Source organism: Ziziphus jujuba, chromosome 7, assembly GCF_031755915.1.
Source record: "Ziziphus jujuba cultivar Dongzao chromosome 7, ASM3175591v1".
NCBI classification, from domain to species: Eukaryota; Viridiplantae; Streptophyta; class Magnoliopsida; order Rosales; family Rhamnaceae; genus Ziziphus; species Ziziphus jujuba.
Genome location: NC_083385.1, coordinates 14,720,300 through 14,736,608, shown reverse-complemented (window position 1 = coordinate 14,736,608; position 16,309 = coordinate 14,720,300). Strand labels below are relative to the sequence as shown.

Here is a 16,309-nt window from a genome sequence, read left to right as displayed (position 1 = left end):
ATCAACTACTTGTGATAAGTCCACTAACAGTAGTTAGAACATTCACTCTATGGACTCCGATTTAAACCTTAGTCCAAAGACAATGAAAAACCCGCCCCAATAACACACACCAGTAGGCCGAATCATATAGGAGGAAGGCTCTAACAAAACCATTACGATTGTACTTCTTACGCTATAATAAATAAATAATCACGTAATTTTAATATTCATAACAAATAAGATCTAGCAGTACAACACTTTAACGTCTTTTAGTCATTAAAAAAATAAAAATAAAAATAAATTTTTTTATACAAATGAAAATCAAATTATTCACCAAGACCGTTACCCAAAAATAAAAAATAAAAAAAATTATTCACCAAGATGAAAGAAATCAAAATCATATTATATTTAAATAAACAAAATAACCACAATATTTAAAATTTCATAAACAAACATTATTTATATACCTTTAACTCCCGAGAAAAATAAATAAATATTATTTATACACATCGAGAATGGTTAACAATTAAATTCTTTTTTTCAGAAAAAAAAAAAAAGTAAATTCTTTTTATAAATTTATTTTTTAAAGTGACTGATACTGTACTAGTATATACTTTTGAGAGAGGCACGGGTCTTTTTGTTGAATTCAAATCTGATAAAGCTTCATTCAGACTTAGAAATCGTTTTCCAACTAGGATGGATTATCAAAAGAACAATGCGTCGTCATTTGAAAACGGCATTTAGTTTTCAAAAGTCGAAGCTCTTTTAGAAAATCTCTGTATGAAAATCTCACTCTCTATTATTTTGGAAACAAATAAAATCCAAGTTTCAATGGTCAAAGTAAACACCCAACCGTAAAGTCGATCAGTGCAAGTCCCACAATAACTAATAACTTTGATGACTACTTACTTAAATATAAGTAGATAATATGGTGATGTAGCAAAAACAATAAAAAAGAAGTATATAGCAAAAAAATATATTTATATAAGAATATTATATATATATATACACACGCACGGAGGAATTGCACACGTGCGGGTCCCCACACGGTGAAGAAGCATTGACCTACGTCTCGCGAAAACGCCCGGCCACTTTCCATGTCAGTCAAGTCAGAGAGCACGTGGCAGTAGTCGGAGTCAGAGAGAGTTTCCAGAAAGAGCGAACGTGTCAGTCCCTAATTTGTGGAGACAAACGGAGAACTGAGAAGGAAGCATGCCGAGGCCAAGTGGAGGAATTGCCAAATTGCCATTGCTTCGGAACTATCACAATTTGGAAGCAAAACTGATCTGATCTGTGATCTGATGGGCTTTGAGCTTGACCACCAACCCAAAACCCTGGACCCACCTGATCAAATCCTCAAAACTGTTGGGTTTAAGTTCTAACTCAACCATGGTTAAGAATAAGAAAAGTTGGTTGGGGAGAAAAAAAATAAAATAAATAAACAGGTAAAAGTTACCGGCAAAAGCGGAGGTCTTCCGGCATTGGGTCCCTTTGTCGTGGCACAGCCCCGCAAAGTCTGTGGATCTAAACCAAAGTTCCCCACCATTAATTACTTTCTTGAAAATTATTCTTCTTTCACCACCTTCCCCTTTCATTCTTTTTTCCAATTCCCATTACCCTAAGGTTCATACCATATATCTTTATCGGTTTATTTATCCACACACATACATACATGTATACCTCTCATCATACCATTCTTGACCATAACCCCCTCACTACCAACTAATATATATGCATATTATAATTCATCAAAAATAATAATAATGATAATAATATACATTACTAATATTATATTTTGGGTGAAAAAAAAAAAAAAAAAGAAAAAGGCAAAAACTCCCTTTTCTTTAAACTTATTGTACATATAATTATGATGCAATTTGTGTGCTAAATTATAATACGTTATCAAAGTCCAGAATTATAAGCATCCATGTTCAAATTATACTACCATCTTTTAAAAATAATTAAGACTTGTAAATACCAAAATGCCTCACAGATGAACAAAATTTTTGAAATAATCTGACACTGAACTAATTTCTCAATATCTTAAACTTTAGTCCGTATATGTACATTTTAAGCTATAAAAATAAAATCTTCTTTTTAATTTTTTGTACTTTTATATAGATATGCTATACATAATGTGTTCCTTTATTTTATGTTCAGTAATTTAAGATTTAAAGTTTATGTATTTTTAACATTACTAAAAATACCGACTGGATGTAAATTTAATACGGGGATAATGAAATACTGCAAATTTACGAGTTAGTATTATTGGTTCATCCTTATGTGTGTTTATACAATTGTTAAAATTAAGCATTTGAGGTGAACTGTAATCTTTTAAAAATGTTGATATGTATTCAATCATTTTAAATTTAGACATGGACCCGACACTTTGTGGTTGGATTATCTTTAAGAAAAGTTATGACAAAGCATACTTAAATTAGTCATGCCTTATGATTTTAAGGATTAATATCCCTATCGTGATCATTTTTCGATCTTTCTTAAAGTGGTGGAATCGATTTTACAAAATTTTTTATTTGTTAATGTTTGTACAACAGAATTAAATAGAAAGAAAAAAGTCAAGGTCAATTTATCTTTTGGAGTAAATTTTTGTCGTTAATTTTGCAATCCCTTTCAAATAAATAAATAAATAACTTATACATATTTATGAAATCCTACTGAAATCTAGTATCTAATTTTTAGTGCTATATATGGAACCTGTAATTATTTAAATATGGAAACATTACTCAGCGATAGTATACATTGGCTGGTTGATAGTCCAATAACACAATGATTGTTTTGAAATAATGATTTAAATTTTGAATGCCCTATTTATAATTAAAAAAAATACTTTTGACAATTTAGTCTTAATCAAAGGAAAAATTGTTTTAATATTTGAGCTAGTTTGTAAAAGAAAGTAGCCCTCTCTCTCTCTATACATATATATATATATATATATATTGTATTTAGAGGTATTTATTTAGAAATAAAACCATTATTATATGATTAGAAGGAAAGAAGAAAAAAAAAAAACAAAGAAGCTGGTCCTTGAACAAATTAATTGCAAAGGCTCAGATGGACAAGAAAGGGAAGGCAGGAGCATCATTCACCATTAATAGAGAATCAGATGGCATGCGATTGAGCAGGTTTGAAAGGTGACGTGAGGTGATGCGATGGTGATGATGATGGGTATTTTAGGCATGCATGGACCGTGTGATTGGTTTGTGCCCCCCAAGCGTGCAAGACCTTCAGTGGCAGTTAATGATGGGAGTCTTCTCTCTCTCTATCTCTCTCTCGCTCTCAAAATATATAAAAATAAAATAAAATGAATATTTTAATGTCAAAGCAAATTAAGTAGAGAGAGAGAGAGAGAAGGGTAATGATGGAAATTTGAGAAAGTGATGGAAGGGAGGTTAGATGTCCACCTCACCACCCGGCAAACCGACTTCAAATGCCGCTTTCTTGTCCCCCAATCACACTTCTCATCCCTGTTTTCCTCTGTCCGCGATCTCACTCTCCCCCATTTAATGCTCAGTTCTTTACGTTTCTTTCTCTTTCCTATTCTTTTCCCATTTTGCCCTTCACATTTTACCAATCCCCAATTATGTCATATTTGTTTGTTATGGTATTTTATTTTATTGTTTTTTGAAGAGTGGACGATGATGATAGAAAGAGAAGAGTGGTTGAAGAGGATACACATTTGGCTAAACAAAGATACCAGTTTTCTTTAATATGCTATTCCTATTTGGTAAAATACCAAATTGTAGCTTCTTCTTTTTTTTTTTTTATTTGAATTATGCTGTCCATGTAACTTGCAATTGTAACTTACATTTAAGGAAATCGAGTGTTTTAATTTTATTACTATGTCTGTGCCATATTTATCATCACAATTCCCAATACTATTTGGATTGGTTTCTTCATTTACTTTTTAATAATTCTAGCAGCTTCCTGAGAATTTTTTTATTTTTATTGGCTTCAATATATAAAGGACTTTGAAAGTTTGAACCTCTTAAAAATATTGTCAAAACACTTTTAAAAATTGTTTTAGAACTTTAAATGCCAAAAGAAATATTTTCAAAAACTATACACCACGTAAGAGCTAGGTTTTTGATAGCTTTTGGGAATACAAAATCTCATTTAACTCATTTCACATAGTATACGTGGAAGCCATATTTTGGTGAGCTGAGAGTTGGTAGTCTTTCAGCAAAAAAAAAAAAAAAAAAAAAAAAAAAAGAAAAGAAGAGTTGGTAGTCTTGCCAGTACCTAAAAATTTATTTGCTAAACATAATAGCTCAACGTGTGCATATTTTACTGGATCACTTTATAAATAAGGTCAATTATTCAACCCATTTACACAATTTGGTAATTCCCATTTGGCTAAATACCAAATTTCAGCTCTTTTTTTTTTTTTTTGTGTGATTGAATTATGTTGTCCATGTGACTGCCACTGAATCTTACGTATAAGGAAATGGTAGCTTTAATTTTCACAAAATGCATGTAGGATATTTTATTGTCACTATCCTCAAAATATCCATATCCCGATACTATTTTGGATCAAAATTTATGGCTATGTTAAGAAATGCTAGAAATAATAGTACTGCTTGCATGGACATATTGCTTTCGGGTCACTTTATTAAGAATTTCAATTATTCACGGCATTCTAACTTATTATTGTTATTATTATTATTTCATATTTTTTTCTCAAAGTGAAAAACAGTAATAAATCCAGGGCCTTGAAGCCAAGGACGTTGCTAATAATACTTTTCATTAAAAATACACGAAAAGGAACCCCAAAAAAAAAAGAAAAAAAAAAGAAAAAGAAAAAGAAAAAGGGAAATAATTTTTCTTCGTCGTTATAGGCCTGTATCCTATGGCTACTAGACAGAGTAATAAATACATAATTAAACCAAAAGGATACACAATTGTCCTTTTAGCCAAAAAAGAAAAAAAGGAAAAAAAGAAAGATACACAATTGTCCATTAAAGCCGGTAGGGGCAAAATCGATATTTGACATCCTAGGCCAAGCGCACTTTAGCAAGAACCAGAAACCATCTTCGAGAACACCAGCGTATTTTAGTTACAACCAGAAACCATCTTTTACGAAATCCCTTTCGCATCATTCGTCGCTCCCAAAGAACAAAAAAATAATAATAAATAAATATATATATATAATCATGCCTCCTGTAATAATTATGTGGAACCAAAAATTTTTTTTGGATTTTTTTTAATAATCCAACTGCGATAGACGGCTGGGATTACACCCATTCACATAATTATAAGCCGTCCGATCTTTTCTCTCTCCTAGATCGGCGCTATAAAAAAGAAAAAAGAACCTGTCCGTATATATATCATAAATATAAAGAAAACATAAAGGAAAAGTTAAAAAATATATATAATTTTTTATTTAAAAAATAAGACAACCTTTTTCTGCTGTATTTTCCTTTTTGCCCTTATGTCTTTTTATTTTATTTTTGGGTGAAATTTATTATTATTTTTAATTTATAATTTATTTCAAAGGCTTCGAGTTTCTCGGCGAGCACAGCCTAAAAGCTTTTGTTGCTTTCTGCATAATGGAAGGGCCTTAAGCTTCTCTCTTTCTCTTTCTCTGTCTGTCTTTGCTTAGCTCTGCTTTGTTGCATTCTTTTTATTTTTATTTTTTGTTCCTTTGAGAATTTTGGACAAGCGTTAGTCGGCCTTCTCTTCATTTCTTTCATTGTCTGATCCACAAGAGCGAGCTCTTCAGGTACGTCTGACGAATATTCCTCATATTTTTTTATTTTTATTTTTTTATATTTAAGAAATAGTGTTTTGCTTGAATTTGAGCTTTGCTTTGTTTGAAATCTGAGTTTGTGATCTTTTAGATCTTTAACTAAGTGAGTTTCAACTTTAATTTGTAGCTTATTGTTGATTCCGACTTGTTATTTTTTTTTTTTGTGTGTTTCGGTGTTTTATCTTTTTTTATTTTTTTTTTTCATTTTGAATAGTTTTGTTCCCTTTCATTCAAGGGAAGGTCTAATATTTTTGTTTTACATATTTTGGGAGTGTGGAAGGGGGAGATGTTTTAGTTCATCTTGCTTGTTCTTTTTTTCTTTCCTTTTTTTTTTTGGTATTTTATTTCTATTTTTTCAGTAGTCTATTTGGCTCGCCGGTAAAAAAAAAAAAAAAGTTGGGAAATGGATGGAAGGTGAACAAACGAACTGGAGCTTCAAATTTTACTAAACAAGCTGGAACTTGAAATTTGACTAAGTTTCTTTGGAAGGAAAAAAAAAAAAAAAAGGCTCAAGCAATGCAAAGGAATGATAATTTCTGGGTTGACTTTTTATTTATTTATTTTTAAGAACAAATTAATGCATGGACGGTGGCTAATCTAATCTTTCACTTTAAAACTGAGCAAAAAGAAACATGGCCGAATGGTTAGCCGACTTTTGAACTTAAACAATCGAGAACACTTTTTTTTTTTTTTTTTTTTTTTTTTTTTTTTTGTTTTTGGCCCCCCTTTATTTAGGATTTGTGTAGTTCATTTGGTAAGCTACTTTGCTTTCGTTTTCTTAAATGGATAATCTTCTTAAACTTCCAATGAAAACCAGTTTCAGTTCGTCATTTTTTGACCCTTTTGGAGACCATTTATTGTGCTTGTTTGGAATTTTAATACGTCTAATTTCAAGACCAACTTGCTATTTAGATTGATTTTATTGGCACCATGATATGTTACATTAATTATTTACTGTCTTTCTCACTTTCTTCCTTTTTTCTTGTTGTTTTAATTGTTTCCTTCTAAAGAAAGTGAAGTTTAAAATATTAAAGTCTTGATGACTCCACCACTGCTGGGTGGTGAAGAAGAAGGGCAGAGCAATGCGTCTCTGGTGGCTTCGTCACCCTCTATAGACTGCATCTCCTCCCAGAATGGCTTGGGACTAAAAGAACGAAATTACCTGGGATTATCAGATTGCTCTTCTGTTGACAGCTCCACAGTGTCTAGCTTGTCAGAAGAAAGCAAGAACAATATGAATTTTAAGGCCACGGAGTTGAGGCTTGGTCTTCCTGGATCCCAATCACCGGAAAGGGAAACTGAGCTTTGCTTGCTTGGTTCTGGGAAGCTTGATGAGAAACCACTGTTTCCTTTGCTTCCTTCAAAAGATGGGATCTACTCCTCATCGCAGAAGAATGTTGTTTTGGGCAACAAAAGGGGATTCTCTGACACAATGGATGGGTTCTCAGAGGTAACAAAGTTTTTTATATACAGAAAGCGATCGGAGGTTTAACACAATGTATCTGATTCTGAATCTTCTGCAATTTGTTGGACAGGGCAAGTTTTCTGGTAACCCAGGTATAAATGCGATGCTACCATCCAGGCCATCTGGAGCTCAGCCAACCATAATGAAAGAGGTGCCCACGAAGGTGTTACAAGAAAGGTCTCGTGTTACCAATGTAACCAGCCCTAACCATGTCAATGCTTCTAACAATAGTGCTCCAGCTGCTAAGTAAGTGAATAGTTTGCGTCCTTGGCTTTCTAAAGAGTTGTTTCTATTTCTCCATTCTTTCGTATCCAAATTGGATATATATATATATATATATATATAATTTTTTATTTTTTATTTTATTTATTTATTTATTTTTTTGTGACAGGGCGCAGGTTGTTGGTTGGCCACCAATTAGATCATTCAGGAAGAATTCGTTGGCCACCACTTCGAAGAACAATGATGAAGTGGATGGAAAACCAGGTCCTGGAGCTCTTTTTGTCAAGGTTAGCATGGATGGCGCTCCTTATCTGAGGAAGGTAGATCTGAGAACTTATTCTGCGTATCAAGAATTGTCATCTGCTCTTGAGAAGATGTTCAGCTGCTTCACCATAGGTAAGCTACTATGTGGATCTTCAGTTATTCTTATATTTTTGGCTGGTTATGGTTCTTTAAAGCTTAATGTTATGATGTTCAAATATGGAATATACCAAATTTTTGCATGGACCCAACTACGGCACATTTATTTTGCTTTCAGGCCAATGTGGATCCCATGGAGCTCCAGGGAGAGAAAAACTGAGTGAGAGTAAGTTAAGAGATCTTCTTCATGGATCAGAATATGTGCTTACATATGAGGATAAAGATGGTGACTGGATGCTTGTTGGGGATGTTCCATGGGAGTAAGTTTTATTTAACTCTGTCTCTTATTCTACTTATGTGTCATTCTCTCTTATGAAAACACAATTATTTATGATTTAAATAGAGAGATTGTTGATTTATCTGTAGAAAATGAGCCTTAGTGGCTGATGTTATTGGTCATTTTATATTCAGCTGCCCTTCTATGTATGAGATTGTGTTACATGTTACGTGTGTGTTGATACGAGGGTGTGTTACATGTTACATGTGTGTTGATACGAGGGGGCATGGGGCTGTATGTTTCCACGAACTCTCCAAAAAATGATAGCCAACGTTAATATTTGTCTTCTTGAGGTATGCGATAGTACCAAGCTAGGATATAATCTATGAACAAGGTGGGATTCTCATTGCACAGCACTTAGCTGGACGTCATCTTTGTAGAACCTATTTACATCGTAGCGGGTTAATTATGTTGTATGACATTCTTGTTGAACCACGACCACTTAGTGGTTATGTTACCATTTGGACAAACTAGATACCAATATCACCTGAAATGACTAGGGTAATCTACATTCGTATTCTTAGGTTGTTCCCATAATTTGTACACATGATTATCCTTTATTCAGACTTGTGATTATCACATCCTTGCAATGTATTCATGTTTGACTTCTAAAACTGTTGACTCGTAAGTGAAGCCTTCTTGAAATTTATTATGAATTAGGGGCATATACAAGATCTTCCAAATATGCTGAATGGTTAAACTGAAATACGGACTATTAAGAATTATTCTTTTAATTTGTTGCATCTTACAGGCCATGATGCTAAGCTCGTTCGCTTGTCTCCCTCTAGGGTTTTTGTATTTTCGGATTCAACTTATTTTTTCGCTGATAGTGTTATTATCCAAGTTGAATCAAGTTGGGATTATACCTACAGTCTGCTAGTATTGAATGTTTAAACTAAGTAATTTCTAACTAGCATCCTAAATATTATTTGAGTCATGAATTTTTGTAATGCTTTTTTGCTCTAATTCCAATTGTGTTTTGTGACAGAATGTTTATTGATTCATGCAAGAAGTTGAAGATCATGAAGGGTTCTGATGCCATTGGCCTAGGTATTTTTGAACAATTTTATGATTCCAATTTTATGATCACGAAGGGTTCTTGTTTGCTCCATAAAATTGATGACATATCTGGGCCTCACAAAAATATTTGTTATTATTGAGTCATAGTCATTCTACTGATAGGCGAATTGGCATTTTGAGATTGATGTTGGAATGGCAATAAATGAAAGGTGGGTTTGGGGTCTAGGAAAGGAAAGAAAAAGAAAAATTTTAAAAGACCAGGCTAGTTTTGAGGAAATGAATTCAGAAAACTCAAATTTTTGTTATTTGTATCATTTTTTCCAATCCACTTTATTAGATGTTATGATATATGCTAGTGGATTGATTTTCCTGTAGAGGATTTTTTTTTTTTTTTTTAATGGTTCGAATTTTTAAAGTGTACTCTAGAGAATCTGAGGTCAATCAAAAATATAAGAGTATGATGTTCAAACATTGGAAGGTGTTAACAAGGGGCATCTATACAAACTAGAATTCATTTGGGATGCCTTACAATTTAAGGCGTAGTTGCCAGAAAAGTAAATTCCATAAACTGCTCCAGATTAGGATTCTACTTTGTGACTGTATTTCAGGCCCGCATTTTTACGTTTTGTTAATCCAGTTGGTTACTATCCATTCATGATCCATTCTTATGTGAGCTTTCTCATATAAATTAGCAATCAATTGCTCCAATCTTGTCCCTTTGGTTTGTGCTATTAGCTCCTAGGGCGGTGGAAAAATCGAAGAACAGGAATTAGCTCGTGTCTGAAAATGACTGCTTTCTGGCTGCTGAATTCTGAAGTCAAAGATCTGAAAGTGTGGGAAAGAGGAGGAAGGTGCTAAAGTTGGAGTGGATGGCGTCGGCTGGAATGCGGTTCATGATTTCAGAAAAACGTGCGTGTCTTGTCTTTGTTGATGTTTTGATTTGCAAGAGAAGAAGATGAAAAAAAGTAAAGCCGGTCTATTATGTCTGAATGTTGATTTGTTCCAGGATGGACTTCGTTAAAGTGATTAAAAGATTGTTTAAGTGTTTGTGAAGTTTCATAATCTTTTACAGTCATTAAGGTGTTTTGTATCTGAATGAATCTAATACATCCTTGAAGATGTGGATATTTGTGTTTCTCCATCAACCTTCTATCGACTTTAATTGTGCTATCCTACCTAATTTCGTTCACAATTTCTTTGCTGATTATTTAGGAAAGGACTATTTTGAAACCTAAACTCATTTTCCAATTATGGAAAAAGTGTAGACGGTGAGAATTTCCAAGCTTGGGCAGTTGCTCTGGAGAAGTTTCAATGGTTTTGGAACATTGCTTTTTGCTAAGACACCCCCATGGACCATATATATTGGGAAATCGCTTTTGCCAGAGCTTTTAAAGTGTGCTTTAGGTGAACCTTCAAAAGGAGAAAGACTATTGTTTAGGTGAAGACTGTCGCATTGCATGTTTTGTTTCTTTGTAATTGTCTCGTCCAAAGGGAGAGCATATTGGTGTTACAGTACTAATCTGTAGAGGAGAGGATGATAAATATGATTTTTTATTGAGAAGTTTTTTATACAATTCTAAAAGAATTCTACCATTTAAATATATAAAATAATTTTATGTAATATTTTTAATGCTTAAAATATCCATCACAGCTCATAAATTCTTAGCTAAAATATTCCTTTTTGATAAATCATTTACAAATTAAATATTATTTCATGAAAAAATTTCACAATATTTTTGGAGGTTGAAACTAATAGTTATTGAAATCTTATAAAATTTTCTTTTCCGTTAGAGTATTTTTGGACAATAGGAATATATTTTTGTTGAAATGCAAAGGTTTCAAGATTATAATTTTTTTTTGGTTCAGTTATATATTTTTAAATATGTTTAAGATGTTTAATTATATATTTCTAAAAATATTTGAGATGTTTGTATTTGAAGGTATTCAATAGTATATTTTTAAATGCATTTGAGATATTTAATTATATATTTTTAAATATATTTAAGATTTTTATATCTAAAAAAATATTATATATTTTTAAATATATTTAAAATTTTCAATAAATTCAATTTTATATTTTTGAATAAATATGGATGATTACTAAATATTTTTAATAATAATTTAAAATTAAGATAAAATATAAATTTATAATAAAACTATATAAAATTTATTTACTAGTGGAATTAGAATTTTTTATTTTGAATAAGGAGAATAATAAAGATGAATTAAAAAAAAAATGGGAGAATAATAAAGATACCACTTGAAGTGAAAGACGGGTAGTGATGAATGGGTTTAATCACTACTATCTGATAAATTATATTCAATTTGATCTGGTGGGTAGAAACAAAAATGTAAAATATATCACGTAATTTTGCATGGGCGAACTTCTTTTCACATTTTTGAAAGATGCATCGGCTAACTTTAACGCCATAATATTTCTCTCTTATTTTTATTGGTTGTAATTGGAAATAAAAGAAGAAAATTTCCAAAATTATATAATGAGTAGTAAAGTATAAATTATAATATGCGGCTGGTCTCTTAATGTTGTAAATTGAAGAATCGAAAGTAAGATTTTATGCCCAGGCCATTTCAATGGTTGAAATGTCCGATTTATGAAAACAATAATTTTTTTTGACACTATTTATTTAAGATAGGATTATTTTTTTGTCATCATTAAAACGATAAATTTATGTTATATAGTTATATGATCATATTGATATTAGGTTAGTCTAATAGTTTTCTATCAAAATTATTTTTATTTATCATTATTTGTTTTAAAGATTGAGATTAAAAATATATATTTATAATTTGAAAAACTTTTATAAAGTTTATTTTTTTAAATACAAATTTAGTGTATCATTAAATTTATATTACACTATAAAATTTCAAATAGTAGTTTTTGAAGCAATTAAGAGCTACCAAATGAAAATTTGATATTGAAATCATCAAAGACTGACTTTATAATAATATATAGTGTTAAACATGTCATACACCCACAATCTATTGTCATTACTCCTTAATATATTGTAATAATTTTTTGACTCCTTAATCATATCTTTGATCTTGAGTAGTTTTATTGAAAAGGAGAAGAAATTGGAACAGAAATAGATACCATGAACCATTTATTGTTTCGGCCTTGAAAGTTTAACTCCTCGGCTATCTGCAAAATCAAAATTACTCAAAACGACGACGTTTCCGTAAATTCTAACACTAACACGTTGTGCTGTACGCTCGCTTCCCTCCGTTTGCCTCTCTTCCATCATTTACCGAAAAGCCTTCCAAGCTCTGAGGGTGTTTGTTGGGTTCTTTTTAATTTCACGCCTAAGCCGTTCTATTTGAAGTACTACCAATACGACGCCGTCTATCTGTAATAACTGGGTTCAGTCATCAGTTCTTCCTCTTTCCTTGTTATCTCATTGCATTGATCTTTGATTACCAGTAAGCACAAAAAAAGCTTCTTTATCCTCTTTTAACATTCATTTCTAATTATTTATGTTTGTGTTTTATCTTTCCTCTTTTTAATCATGTTTTATTTCTTTATATACATACATATATATATATATATATATATTTTTTTTTTTAATTTTTAATCCTCCTTTTTCTGTTTGTTTTGGTTCACTAAAAACTTTAATTTCAATCTAATGAAATGTCTACTGGGTTTCCATTGCCTAGTGTTTTGGAGATTAATGCATAATAAATAGGTGATTTTTTTGACTTGCCCATATGCTTTATGGTGTTAAATATTTAATATTTTATGCATTGTACCCTGATTCCATTCACTTGAGGTTGATTGGCCATGAATTAGCCCCCATTGTCCCCATTATGTATGATATATATTTCAGTTTCTAGAAGCACTACATGGAAAAGCAATGGGGCCATTTGTTTTTTTCTCATTAGCCTCTAGTCATTTGTTTTCCTTCAACATTTGCTTAATTGAGGGATTTTGGTTTTTAACTTTATCAAAGCCTTTTGTATTAACTTGAGGTGATTCCATCTTCCAGCTAGGATATTGGCAATGGCTTTCTCAGAATCAAATTTTAGTCTTGGAAAATTTTGAAAACTTTTTAGAATATAAAACAAGCATGAATTGAGGTAGTATTCTACTTTTTAGAAAAATGAAGAGAATTGGATTTATTTGCAAGAAAATGAGAAAGCAAGACATTTCTCTTGGTTCCAAGGAGCATTATCACCCTTCTAAGTCATGAGGATCAATATTTGCCCATGTGACAACCTTAAAGAGCTTTCTGTTCTGTTTAAAACTTGTTTCTGCATTCAATAGGAACTGTATTGGGTCGTTTACCAGAATAGAAGAGAATGTGTTAGTCTATGATATCTCTGATCTTATAGCAGAGATCTGTCACAAAGTTTACTCACGATCCAGAATGGTCTGCAAGTTTGGGGTCGTAATAAATAGCACCAAGATCAACCTAGTCCTAGTTCATTGTTCAAGTGGTTCAGGGGCACTGTAGAACGGACTAGTCCCTTTTTTTTCTTTATTACTTGGGTACTTTTTGTCGATGTCCGGTATAAGGAGTGTGTGAATTAAGGTTAAGGAACTGAGGCGCCAGAACTTCACTTTTTATTTAGAGGAGAAAATCCATGCCATGAGCAATTGGTCGATTATTTTAAGACAGATGAACATGAAATAAGCTTTTGTTAATAAGAGTGACATGGTCAAGTCTAAAATTTGGAAATTATTTGGGGAAATAAAGAGAAGTTAACGGAGGATAATGCTGTTGCCTCAATAATTGGAAAGGCCTTTGAACCATGTAAGTTTTATTGTGATCTGACAGGTAGTTTATGGTTCACGTCTCAAGAAAAATTTGGATTTTATCAAAGATCTCAAAGCACGCTGATGTAGTAATATGGATAATGTAATTGTCAAGTCAAGAACCTTGAAATATAATTTGTTATCTCTATCTTGAATTCTAGATCCATGACCACGATTTATGCCAGAAAATATGGTTGGTTTAGCCATCAATGAGTGAGGCACACTTACAGAAGATGCAGCATGCTACTAGGGCCAAATATTTGAAGGATTTTAATATGATATTTATGTTATGTTGACTAATGTCATCTAGAAATTTATGAGTGAAAATGCAGATGGGATGTCTATTGTGCTTTGTACACGCCCCAGTCGATTTTAGAAGGTTTTTCCATCAGTTAATATGATTTTTACCTTTTCAGTAGATACCACATATTCTGCAGACAATCCTTTCAAATCATATTAAAATAGTCTTTTTATCCTTTCACTTTTTTTATTTTTTATTTTTTTCCCTACGTTTCTTTATGGTCTCCTGACATGTTATTCAACCCTGTAATCTTAGTCTAAAGCTGGGATGACCATTCACCTAATCTTCTTATGCCTGTCTTTTAAAAAAATAAAAGGAAATGGAATGTTAATAACATTGACGATGTCATGATGTGATACATCCCATATCCATGGTAAATAAGAATCCCCTGTAGGACCTCAAGTTCAGGCGCTATAAAGAATTCTTAGTTGTGTCTTTAAATCAGGACAGATGCCTGTGTGGAGAGACCCAAAACAAAGTAACAAAGTTGAGCAATTAGCTGATCTAGGCTGTCAAACAAAGTTGAGCAATTAGCTGATCTAGGCTGTCCATTATGCCTTTGGAAGCAGAGTGTTTGTACAGGTTGATGTAGTCTGCATTTGTGTCCATATAATGTTCCTTACAAATTGAAATTTGAATACTTGCTAGTGTGCTAAAAATTTGACAAAGATCTTCTACTTTGAAATATTTTCACCAATACATGAATTTTGGATTTGTCTTGTGTGGCAACTGATAAGCCAACGCTCAGATTTTCCATGGTAATATATTGCACCTTAAGTAGCTACGTCTCATGCAGGGGACCTTGGAGATTCTGGTTTATGAATCTGGACTGCAAATGCAGATAATAACTAGAACATTTTCGGTCTCTAAATTTAGTTTCTAGATTTTGCATTTAGAATCTCTAATTCAGCACTCAGATGTGAACTAAGATGGTTTGAAAAAAGTATATCTTTCCAATTGATATTCCCTGCAAGATGATTTTTACATCTGTCAATTCAGCTGTGCAATTAATTGTTTCTCCCTTGGATAAGAAGAATGATCTGACATGATATTCCTGTTCAAACTGTTTAGCTTTTGATACAATTATGTCAATGCTTTTGCTCTTATTCCATAAAGGTCATCATAATTTCTGATTTATTGTAAAAGTACATCGTGTTCTCTAATGTGGTGACTGCACTGACAAGCAAGAATTATAGTTCTTTTCAGGTGATACTATCAGATCCAAAAGTCGAAGCATAACACCTCTGTTATTCAATTCATTTAATATGTTTTGACTTTTGGTGCTTGAATACACCACTTTCTTGTAGCACCAAGAGTTTGTAGATTTTCTATCTTTAGCAGGATCTTCAATAGTGGAAGAAATCTTCTGAACTTACTGGTTTAAACAGTATAATTTGTGTACTAGTACATGTGTCTGTCCATTAAACAAGATATTATTTTAATTGGTTCATTGCTATAGTCTCAAAATTTTTCTCCCATACTTTTATATATCTTTATGATTGATGTGACAATTATGTGAACTTGATTATTACACCTTTTGACTTTTCATTCTGTATTGTTGACCTTTTTTGTTGGCAAAACTATTAGCCTTGTGATTTGTGGTTTTGGCTTTAGCTAAGTGGTGATGGTGCTTGGTTGATTGCTATATTTAACAATTTTCAGATAAATGCTAGCTTAATCATGACATACAGCACTAAGTAATCCCTAGAACCTAATCTTTTGATAGGATCTCTTTACTTAATTTTAGATTCTAAGGGTTATTATGTTCCTTTGATTTCAATCATGTAAAAGTGAGTGGCTTATGATGATGTTGCAGATTAAGGAATCTCAACTTTTATTTATAAAGTATCTTTGATAATATTTTTCTTTATGAATTTAATTTTCAAATTGTATAGTCCTAACGAAAATGGTATAATAATGATAGCAATTTGAAATTTATCATATGGAAAGTGTCAGAGCTGAGCATGAACCAAGCAAATTTCTGGAATTGATCAAAAGTTCAATGTATTTCAAGCTTAGATTTTTTCGCTTAACTGTATATATTAATAATAAAGGTTGAATATCAACAACATTTCAATGGCTGGCCT

General features: G+C 32.0%; 1 protein-coding gene across 1 annotated transcript; it reads left to right on the top strand.

The window, feature by feature from the left end:
* The first annotated feature begins 5,478 nt into the window (after nucleotides 1-5,478).
* LOC107425120 (auxin-responsive protein IAA9) lies at nucleotides 5,479-10,320 on the top strand. Its single transcript, XM_048479116.2, has 7 exons — nucleotides 5,479-5,719; nucleotides 6,757-7,196; nucleotides 7,282-7,457; nucleotides 7,603-7,829; nucleotides 7,972-8,113; nucleotides 9,119-9,180; nucleotides 9,886-10,320. The coding sequence occupies exons 2-7, from the start codon at nucleotides 6,786-6,788 to the stop codon at nucleotides 9,921-9,923; spliced, it is 1,056 nt and encodes a 351-aa protein (XP_048335073.1). The 5' UTR covers nucleotides 5,479-5,719; nucleotides 6,757-6,785; the 3' UTR covers nucleotides 9,924-10,320.
* The last annotated feature ends 5,989 nt before the right edge of the window (nucleotides 10,321-16,309 follow it).

What these genes read in the sequence shown, in the direction of transcription:
- LOC107425120 (XM_048479116.2), top strand. Translation starts at nt 6,786, where the DNA reads ATGACTCCACCACTGCTGGGTGGTGAAGAAGAAGGGCAGAGCAATGCG. An exon ending in AATAGTGCTCCAGCTGCTAA is followed by an intron (nt 7,458 to 7,602) that starts GTAAGTGAATAG and finishes TTTTTGTGACAG; the next exon opens with GGCGCAGGTTGTTGGTTGGC. An exon ending in TTCTGATGCCATTGGCCTAG is followed by an intron (nt 9,181 to 9,885) that starts GTATTTTTGAAC and finishes TTGTGCTATTAG; the next exon opens with CTCCTAGGGCGGTGGAAAAA.